The following is a 10,339-nucleotide window of genomic DNA, read 5'->3' as shown; positions in this document are numbered from 1 at the left end:
AGTCCACGGCAACATGTCACGTAACTAGCGAGAGAGTGGATTGAATCACCTTGGCATGACAACCCACAACCACAAGTGCATAGACACAAACCAACAATTGCAAATAAGAAAATGAAACTGGACAAGTTACCTATGGGGGCATCGATCTTCATAATGCTGAAACTCCTCATTACCATCATTATAAAAAACTACTTTCTAGTAAAAAACAGAGAGTCCCAAAGGTGCATCATCTGGCACATTTTTAGTCATATATGTAGTGGATACCAGTTTGGTGTCAAATCATAATCCACAATCATTACCTTCTGCTCCTTGGCTTCTTTTAGATGACCCTGAAACCACACTTTGATCAACATCTTGTTCAATAATCTCCTCTTCTGCAAGAACATTGAACTTTTTCCACTCATTCTTAACTTGATTAGTAGTTTCACCACCATCAAATTTAAATTTCTTTGTGGGGATTCAAGAACTTTGCTTTTTGAGTTTTTTGCTTTTGGTTTTGCTATTTTGGGAGGGAAAATATGTAGAGAATTGAAAACTTAATTCTATACCACAAAGAAAAATAAAATTGCACAAGGAAAATAGGCACACAAGAGCACGGCTCACTTTAATGTGAAACTACATTCTCGTCCAATAACTCATAATGATGAAAAGAAGTTTACAAGAAAAAAAAATCAGACTTCCTATTTCTTTTCTCTCTCTCTCTCAAGTATGAAATTCCTAAATCATCCTTAATAAAATTTTGGTCCAGAGCTCCGCCCTCTGAAGGGGAGCTTCCTGCATCCAGTTTTTCCTTCCTTTATGTTTTATTATTAGAGGATAGGAAAGGAGAAAAATAGAAACATATACAAGCGAATAGTTCACATTAGTTGTACCATGTGTCCTCCCTTTCTTTCTATGACGTTTTCTTATTTGTTCTTCATCGAGATTTTGGAGTAGTTGATTGTGTTCTACATTCATAACAGAAACATATACACGAGAATGGTTCACATTATTTGGACCATGCGTCCTCCCTTTCTTTCCTTGATGTTCTCCTATTTGTTCTTGTTCATGATTTTGGAGTAGTTGCTTACATTCATAATAGGACAACAACAAATAAGTGAAGTGTGGGAGAGAAAAAAGAACTATAGAAATGAAGAAAAGATCTGGGAATGGGGAAGGGGTGAGGATGCACTGGGATGACAACACGATTGTAATGACCTTGCACGCCTCCCATTCCCATCGGAATTTTTGGAATGCAAGACGACTTGTGTTTTCCTTTCTTGCCTTGATCTTTTGATAGGATGAGGGCATTTTGTCATTCCTAATATGCAAAGTAGTGTTGGGTCAGGATACGAAAGACAATATCGAGTTATTAACACAATAAATTTGATTTTTAATAAAATTAAAATGAATGCTCAAATAGCTTTTCGAAATAATAGGAACAATAATGCTAAATGTATATTCTTTAATTCACATTGTTTTTCGCATTCCCTTTATTTTCAAAAAATTGTGGGCGAGAGAAGTGAATTTTTTTAATTTTTTTTTTTTAAACTGTCTGTGTTGTGAAAAGAATTTTGAAATGATGTCTATTATGTCAAAAACTTGGCAATAATCATCCGAATATTTTACCGTCTTCCTTTTGTCAGCCCGCCTGTCACTGAAACCCCCAGTATTCCGCTCTCCCAATTCAAATTCGAACAGAAAACACAGTCGGTGCGTGTAAATGGGACATCGGAATCTTGAAAATCAACAACACCAGGCAGTGGATGGGCTCCTAAACCTCTTCTCGAAAGCCAATCGCGACCTTTCCATGGTGTACAACAAACTCCAAAAGGAGTTCCAGCAAGTTTACCCCGACCATGTATTTTCTCTATTTTTTCACTATTTTCTTGACTAAATTCTTTATTTACGCTTTTTATGTAGTGGGCATTCTAATTTCTTCTTGCTTTTGTTTTTCCTTTAACGAAATTCATTTTTTTGAATCTGAACCTGAAATTCTTGTTGGGGTGCGTATTTCCATCCTTTCATTCTGATTCTGTATGGTTTTTACAGGCTAATCCCATGAAGCTTGTGACACGGTTGAAGAAAATTGAAGAGGAAATGTCATCTTTAAAGAACCAGTGTCGCGAGCTACTCACAGCCAAACAGGTATGCGTGCGCGAACACTCACTTACACACACACGAATTGATTTAGATGAGCTGATTGCAGATAGAAATTATATACAGTTTTCTTTTATATTCTTTGTTGATCAAAGCTTGGTAATTTTTGTGTTTGAGACATTTTGGGGAATTATATTACTGGTATACCTTATTGATTCATATTCTTTTGTTTCCAGCAGTATTTCACCTTACCAATTAGGAATTAGTAATTTTGTTCATATATTTCCAAGTACAACTACTGAGGTTGAATGAATTAACATGTTTTTAAATATATTTGGTAGTTTGGATTCAAAATTATCTTTAAATTATTACACATGTAGGATTTAATTGATAAAGCCAGAACGATCTTAGAGGGGAACAGGTCAATGGTGCAGAGGTTGCAAGCATCCACGGGCATTCCTATCACCAGTGAGAGTGATGATCCTGCTTATGTGAGCTTCAATCAGGTAATGTGAGCTTTATATTATGTGATCAGTCTTGATTCACAAGTTAATAAAATGTCTTCCCACGGTTAACCATAGGTCTCCATACAATCAGTGTCATTAGGTCTGAAATTACTTACTGGGGTTTTAAGCTTTAGCTAGGCGTAACTTTGATCTCCATCCAACTGGAAATTCTTTCTAATACATTGTTCTTTTCATTTATACCCCTCGTGCTGTGGGGGTTTGTACTTTGTATAAGAGGCTTACTAGATAAGGGTTTGGGGGTGGTTCCAAAGTTGTATGCTTGCGAGTTCCTGAATGTTACAAGTATGCAGATTGTTGTCCAGATAAAAATCCATACTCCCCCTTAAAAGTTTATGTCAGACTTTTCTCCTTGTGATCTAAAAATGTCTACCTAGTTTAGGTCGTGTGATGTAATTGTTATCAAGGTTTGAACGGTTGCATTTTCCAAAGGTGCCCAAGACTTAAGCATCATTTGCCAGCAAGCAACCAAAATTTAAATGGCGAGGTTGGCTTGTATGGATACGTACCATAGCATAAAGCATTCTGCTTTGGTGCTTTCTATCAGGCTCGCTAAATTTTAACCTTCTTTGTCATTGTTGGTGATGATATTTATGAAGAACTTTGGTCTATTTTATAATCTTTTGACTTTATATGTACAGGTAATTGATGAATGGACAGCTCATGTCAGATCCAGAACTGGTAAGATGCTAGTCAAATTTGTTTTGAGATTGAGGGGTTGTTTGAGCCCCATTTTCTTCAAAAAGTGCATTTTCAAATAGTGTTATGATGGGAAATGTGTGGTTAAAAAATAAGGAAAAGTTTTAGGTTTATGTGTAATATTATTTTATTGAAAATGTGTGGTTGAAATGAGGTCAAATCACTGTTGAAGAATGTATTTTGATGAAAAAAATGGGACTTAAACAAGGGTTGATTTTTTTTCTTTTTTTACCTGCCACCAGAATGTAAATGTTTGTTACTTGTGTATACGTCTGCCAGGGTGATTGTTGCATTACATAAGTTAGGAAGGTTGTGAAAGTTATCGTGTTTCATAATGTTCTGAGAGAAACTTGTGTTAGTTCAATCTCCCTCTGTAGACATGTCTGATAAAAGAATAGGTAAAGCTTCTTCGATTAGCAACACTAGGGACACTTGTACACCAAGTTTTCACTGACCCCTTCTTCTCCATAACAACAATTTTGTCATGCATATCCTTGTTAGAGTTTCAGATTTTGCCAGAAAAACAGGTGCTATTAATATGATAATATTAACTCTTCAAAAAACTGTTATGCAGAGGACGAAATGGAAGTGTCACCCTCGGATAATATCAACCAGTTGTTATTCTCAGCAATCGTCCAAGGTGACTAAATCGTTGACTAGTTTTGTCTCTAACAACGATGATCATATAATCAGGAAATGTTCGAGAGATGATTCTCTTACATGTTTGTGTTAGTTAAATGTATCAAACTACTTTTGTTTGTTCTTTTTCTTACTGAGTTTTATTCCAAGCAAGCGTAATGCATATGTTCACTCATTTTCTTCAGTGAACTCTTAAATTCAGACCTTATGCTTTTTTTCTTTTCAAATCGAGGAATTTTTTGGGAAAGTTAAAGACGTGCCTCACACCTACCGCACCAGCTGATCTTCCCAGAATAGCAAACATGACCATCCACTCACATCTAGACATAGCAATCTCGAAGCTGCCAATACGTTAAGCGCCGGTACATTTTGCCAAGAATACATGAAGCATTGTGGTTAATTACGGTGTATACTTGCTCAGTGTTCAATGAGCCACAAAATGGAAATATAATTTGGTATAGCCTATGAACACTTCAGTGTTCTTGATGGAAAACAATGGTTAATTAGTGACATAATGAAATAATGGAACTGTGTCACGTTTATAAACACAAAACATAAAAGGCAAAAATCATTGTTATAGACTTGTATAAAGTAAATGTCAAAGAGGCGAGCTAAGCTGGCAAATTCCACCACATAATTGATTTTAGGGATTTACTACACAATCCCGGGTTTAAATCTAGATGGAGGTGGCGTGACCTCGGGCCCTGGATCTTGCAGCACATGGGGCCCGTGCATACATAATCAATGGCCGACGTGTTGCCAACACATTGGCCTGTCAACGGGGCTCATCAATGGCCCTGTTTGACTAGCAAATACCTTGATTTTCAATATGTAAACACAGAAATTCAGGTGTTCAATGAAGTAGCAATTTGCACAGTAGCCAGAAATATCATGCTACTATTTGGCAACTAGAGGGTACCTGGGCCATTTCGCACGGAAGCTAGTTCCTTTGCAGCTGGAACAGCATGCAAAACCCTAAAAACATCAAATGAATTCTCTTATTGCTGTGCATATAATCACCTTGAGATTTGGTTGTATGGTAATATTTAGATCCTTATGATTTGCTTGGTAAGTTGTATTATACAGTATTAGACAATACATTAAGAAAAAGAAGCTAAAACAAGTTCATCATATTGTCATGTTCAGTACTGCTCGCTAAACATACTTTCAATAATGTATTTACCTTTCCTGCACATATAACAAAAGCTGTGTTTCTTGAGGGGATATGACACAACATGTTATCGCGATTAATAAAAGAACCAGTTCCACTGCACCATCTTGAAGTAGACATAATGGAACACTCATCTAAGTATCCCTATCATAATAAATTTCCGTTGTCAAAAGTAAGTTATGTTTGTGAAAAGAGTAACACTGAAAATCAAGTTAGGCAAAAATCAAAATAATACTTTTAAGAACAGCCAAACATCATCTCTTTGGACAGCCTAACAACAATCTGGAAAACCCAAATGTTCAACTGTTCAAGACATGAGTTAATTATTGAATAAGCCTACTGCCTATGTCCAAAAAAGTCTGATACCAAACTAGTTCAAGACATGTCAATGACAGAAACATCAATGAGAGATTTGAAGTTGTTCACATGCTCACAATGTACTTAGCTAGTGTGTATATAAAAATGTTGATACAGCTCGTAAGACGCAACGATATTTGTATAGTATCTACAACAAGGCATTCCCGTAACCCAATCACTTTGCATTTCATCACACCTCAACACCCACTATAACAAAATCAATAACAAATATTCATAACGTATAATGAACTCTCACCCTAAAACTAAGATGGAATACCTTGCTTCTCTCTCACATACACACACAAAAACTCGCACGCACTAATTAGTTTGTTTCATTCCAGTGTTTACACTGGTTATTATTGCATATCACTAGTATTTCTTTGCTCGTAAAAGGAGATGAAACTTTAATTAAATAATTTAACTTACTAACGTATATAGAATGTGACACAATCTTGTCTTCGTACAAATTACAATGAAAAAATGTACTAATAATGATTAAGGTCAACTGTGATATAAATCTTTGATCACACTTCAAGCGTTGCTTGATGTTTGGCAACTCGAATTATCATCTCAATTACCTTACTAGCCAATATACTTTTCTCTCACGTCTTTCTTCGTTTATGGTTTGATATTCTGGTATCCCGAGGAACCACTCCATGCTAACGAAGGATATGTCATCCCCCAAGTGAATACTGAGAAAGGTACATTATTAATGTCGAAATCGAAAACCAAATATTTTCTCTTAAATAACATTTTTACGATGGTTAGGCTTAAAAAATAGTTGCCATTTCTTGGTAGCCGTCCAAAACTAACCTCATAACTTACGGCTAAAATTTTACCATTTCTTATCATCACTATTTTCTAATATTAACAACAATGAAAACCAAAAAATGCAGTTATATCCACAACCAAACACCCCCTAACACAAATAATTAGATCTTCTGTATACAGCCGTCAAAAACCTCAAGCAGAAACCTCCTATTATTGCCTGCCGATCGTAAATTCACTCATTCACATATTCCGACACACTCAAAAACACGCTGAGTGTGTGAAATTCTGCATAATTACAGTAATGGACAAGGGAAAAGCTATAATGGGCTCGGGCCGCAGATGGGCTGTGGAATTTACAGACAATTCCACCTCCAATTCTGCTCGCGACATCCCGGATCCCCCTGGCTTCACCCGTGCTTCTCACGACCCGGTAATTGCGTTTGTTTTTCATGGTTTTCTTTTAAAAATATTGAATTTTTGATTGAGGTGTTTATTAGACTTGATTGGTTCTTATATGTAGGATGATTCGGCTGTGAGTAAACAGAAGAAGGATGCTGAAGCAAATTGGAAAGCCCAGGTATTTTTCTCGTAATTTAGTTTGAGATATATATTTTTTCGAATTTATTAGAAGGATTTTGCAATGGAGTATACGTTATATATTTTGAATTTTGAATTGATTCTGATGAAAATTTGAAATCTTGATCTATTAAGAGGCTGAAGTATTATAGTGATCGAACTTGTATTTTACTAGTTGATTTTTATAGAAGTTTTGGTGGAACAAACTGAAGATCTAAAGTTTTGAATTATCAATGGATCATAGAGTAGATATTCATTTTTTTCTTGATTTTTGGGGCGGATTTTAATGTGCATATTTTTCTGGAACTCGTAATCTGCCTGTCACACTCTTTTATATGCTTTTAATGAGTTAATTATACCTGGTAAAAGAATTAAAATATTTTTTATTCAATTAGTTAATATTTATATTTTCGGTTGAATTATTACCCTAATTATAAAGTTATTCACTTTTCAATTTTCTCTTTATAATCTGAGTCAAAATAACAACCTCATGACAAGATGATCTCCATGCTTCTTGTGCTTATAAGTTCAATAAGAAGACACAATTGTTAAAGAATATTTTATGTTCTGAAGAATTCACGAGGAAAGCTCTTTTCCCCTTCTTATTGATAACTTCCGAGGGCATTGTAGTATCATTTGTCCAAGCTCAAGTGTTGTAGGAAGAGTTTAAATAATAGTAAGGTGCAGTTTCAGTTATTTTATAAGTGAATTTGAAGAAGAGAGTTTTTATTGTCTTGATTACGTTTTTTGTGGTTTTCTAGTGATGAGAAGGACCTGCTATTAGCTTCTGTACGGTTTCCTTTTAATTTTGTTTTATGAGGTGAAGGTTTTGCCAGCATCACATTAAATTCTTTATTAAGAACTAGAGATCATATTAAGTCCTTGCTACATTTGTATGTTCGAAGTTTGTCTTTGGACGTTTTGATCTCCATCTGGTTGCTAATATATTTATTTTACTTGAATAGAAAGCATGGGATGTTGCACAATCCCCTTTTAAGAACTTGTGTATGATGGGCTTCATGATGTGGATGTCTGGAAGCACAGTTCATCTCTTTAGCATTGGTATCACATTTTCAGCTCTTTGGCAACCCGTAAATGCTCTTCGAGGGGTTGACAAAGGTGATAGTTATTTTTACGCCTTTCTGTTTAGTTACAGACACCTTTTCAATTAGTGCTCATCTATTTTCACTTCACTTTGATAATTCTTGATCAATTATAGACTCATGTTGCGAGAAGATTTATTGGTTCAACTGAAAGTTGACTTCTACCTTGTCATAGAAAAACACGGCTTAAAAGTATAGCTCAAGTTCTTAAAAGTTGTATTTTTGAGTTTGGAGCTACTAGATCGATCGGGGTATGGAATTTCAAGTATATATTGCTTGTGGATTTTGTTACGTATGTCGCATTTCTATATCCATATACTAATAACACTTCAACCGTCATGGTGTGGTTTCTAATGTTTATGTTTCTATAGGGATTAAACTATGCTAACTATCATTACTTTGATTGACAGTTTTTGAGCCTTATAAGGACAATAGAGTGGATCTCCTAGCGCCTAAATTAGTATTTACTGCCCTTAATTTGGTTGGTTTAGGAATGGGCATCTGGAAGGTTGGTTCCTTTCTAACATTGTGCAAGTCATTGTGACGTTTAGCATAGAATTGCTCTAAAACTAACCGAATTATATCTGTTATTGGCAGCTTAATACGTTGGGTCTTCTTCCAACACATGTATCGGATTGGGTTTCATCCATTGCTCCTGCTCAGGTTCGATTTCTTATTTCATTTATTGCTGTAGATTTGATCTGTTATTAATTTTATTTTTTTATCTGTGGAGAACATAGGATTACTAAGCCAAAATTTTATGCGAACATATAAAATTTGGAGCAGTAATTATGAAATCAAATGTTAATACATCATAACCCTATGAGGGTGGAGAGTTAACAAATCTTTAAAAAGAATTGAGTGATAATATGATCACTAACTTAGCTCTTGTTTGGTAGTTGTTTAATTTATATACCCTTTTGGTCAAACCTAATATTTATGATCTAAACAATTTATAATCACCTACCAAACAAGCTTTTATGCTCCATTGCAAATAAATAAATAAATAAAATAAAATAAAATAAATTATATATATATTATTATTATTATTTTATTATTATTTTTTTTTTGGGGTTGTAATCTGACCACGAAGGTACCCATATGTCTTTTGTTTTCCAAGGAATCTGTCATCCATTTTGATTGAATTTTGGTAACCAAACTTTGTTCTTGAAATTATATGCAACTTGGGGGCTTCGGATGCTAGTGGACAACTGAGGCTTTTCTAAATTGTGAATGTTAGGTAACCCTAGGAAAGTTGAAGCTCTCTGGCTTCGCTTAATGTAGAGGGGACACCATTTTGACGAGGATTTAAAGTTTGTTTATGGCTTCTATAGTTAAAATTGTTGCAAATACGTCTGAGATAGCTCCGTATGCAGTAAGATCGAGTCTTAAGTTCTTGTAAAACCAACCAGCTTCTGAATGTTATTGCTGCCTCGTACCTCCCGTGGGAGAGATGTTGGATGTACAGGGGCAACAGTTCATGTAACAAAAAATGGCCACTTGTCAACTTGATTAATGACTAAAAGCAATCCTTGTTAATTTCTTCTATTTTTGATAATCGCTAGCACACCTTTAGCTTACGTTAGCGTACCTTTCAGCCTTAATAAATGTGTATCTTTTAATGGGTGCTCTTATTGGCTTTTGCTGTATCTATAAATGGTTTGGAAATGGATGAAATTGCATATTTGGGTATGGCTAGAAGCTTCAGAAAATTAAAAAAATTCATATTTCATAGAGGTAAAATTTGCAGCGGTGGACCCCAAATTACATTTTACACTTGGGTCTCCAACTTTTATCTTTGGCATTTGGATAGCCAATTTTTATTTTTGTAGTGATATGGTCATGTTGGATGGTTCAGCTTTGTAACTGAAACCCCTTTTCACTTAACTCGTTTCTTGTTTTCAGGAGGTTGAGTATTCTGGTGGAGGTATTCCTCTTCAATAAGTTCTTTCCAGAGAATTGAGTTTCGAGCAACCTACTCAGTGAAATGTGACTTTGAATTCGGATAAATGTTACTAACTTGTTCCTTGTTATTTTTTTCATTTAACAAAGTTGCGCATTTCTTCTGGCCAATGCTAGATGCTATTAAGTGGCCAAAATGTGTATGATCATGTACGATTTCCAGTTTTAAATGAGGGGTACGAAATTGTAAGTTTATGATGATTGCACGAATATTATGAGTATGTAGCCTAATTTATGGTAGTGATGGCAATTTACCCGCCCCGAACCCGCCCGTGATTTTTTTTTTTTTTTTTAATACTTGGAAATATGAAGATAGAAAATTTCTAATTATTTGTTCATCCAACCCTTAATTTATCATAACTTTGTTACTAATTAGCTAATTGTTTGTTAATTATTTGTTTACATACTTAATTATAATTATTATAACATATTTAGAGTTCATCTATGAAACATATTTT

The 10,339-nt window shown here is 34.9% G+C and overlaps 2 protein-coding genes across 2 annotated transcripts; both read left to right on the top strand.

Moving 5' to 3' along the window:
* The first annotated feature begins 1,578 nt into the window (after nt 1-1,578).
* LOC111399612 lies at nt 1,579-4,138 on the top strand. The gene is made up of 5 exons (XM_023027021.1): nt 1,579-1,840; nt 2,032-2,127; nt 2,460-2,585; nt 3,245-3,284; nt 3,877-4,138. Exons 1-5 carry the CDS (start codon nt 1,703-1,705, stop codon nt 3,948-3,950), a joined length of 474 nt encoding a protein of 157 aa, XP_022882789.1. The 5' UTR covers nt 1,579-1,702; the 3' UTR covers nt 3,951-4,138.
* Nucleotides 4,139-6,381: 2,243 nt separating this feature from the next.
* LOC111399611 (ER membrane protein complex subunit 4-like) lies at nt 6,382-10,131 on the top strand. The gene is made up of 6 exons (XM_023027020.1): nt 6,382-6,670; nt 6,761-6,817; nt 7,782-7,935; nt 8,330-8,427; nt 8,517-8,582; nt 9,825-10,131. Exons 1-6 carry the CDS (start codon nt 6,542-6,544, stop codon nt 9,861-9,863), a joined length of 543 nt encoding a protein of 180 aa, XP_022882788.1. The 5' UTR covers nt 6,382-6,541; the 3' UTR covers nt 9,864-10,131.
* The last annotated feature ends 208 nt before the right edge of the window (nt 10,132-10,339 follow it).

The sequence above is a fragment of the Olea europaea genome, chromosome 9 (assembly GCF_002742605.1).
Source record: "Olea europaea var. sylvestris chromosome 9, O_europaea_v1, whole genome shotgun sequence".
Lineage (NCBI taxonomy): Eukaryota > Viridiplantae > Streptophyta > Magnoliopsida > Lamiales > Oleaceae > Olea > Olea europaea.
Note: the sequence above shows the minus strand (reverse complement) of the source record. Positions and strands in the feature narration are given on the sequence as shown.

Bases quoted from the DNA above. Each gene is read 5' to 3' on its own strand.
- LOC111399611 (XM_023027020.1), top strand. From the start codon at position 6,542: ATGGACAAGGGAAAAGCTATAATGGGCTCGGGCCGCAGATGGGCTGTG. The intron at 6,818-7,781 runs GTATTTTTCTCG...TTACTTGAATAG, and splicing joins AAGCAAATTGGAAAGCCCAG to AAAGCATGGGATGTTGCACA. The intron at 8,428-8,516 runs GTTGGTTCCTTT...TGTTATTGGCAG, and splicing joins TAGGAATGGGCATCTGGAAG to CTTAATACGTTGGGTCTTCT.
- LOC111399612 (XM_023027021.1), top strand. From the start codon at position 1,703: ATGGGACATCGGAATCTTGAAAATCAACAACACCAGGCAGTGGATGGG. The intron at 1,841-2,031 runs GTATTTTCTCTA...TGGTTTTTACAG, and splicing joins AGCAAGTTTACCCCGACCAT to GCTAATCCCATGAAGCTTGT. The intron at 2,586-3,244 runs GTAATGTGAGCT...TTATATGTACAG, and splicing joins CTTATGTGAGCTTCAATCAG to GTAATTGATGAATGGACAGC.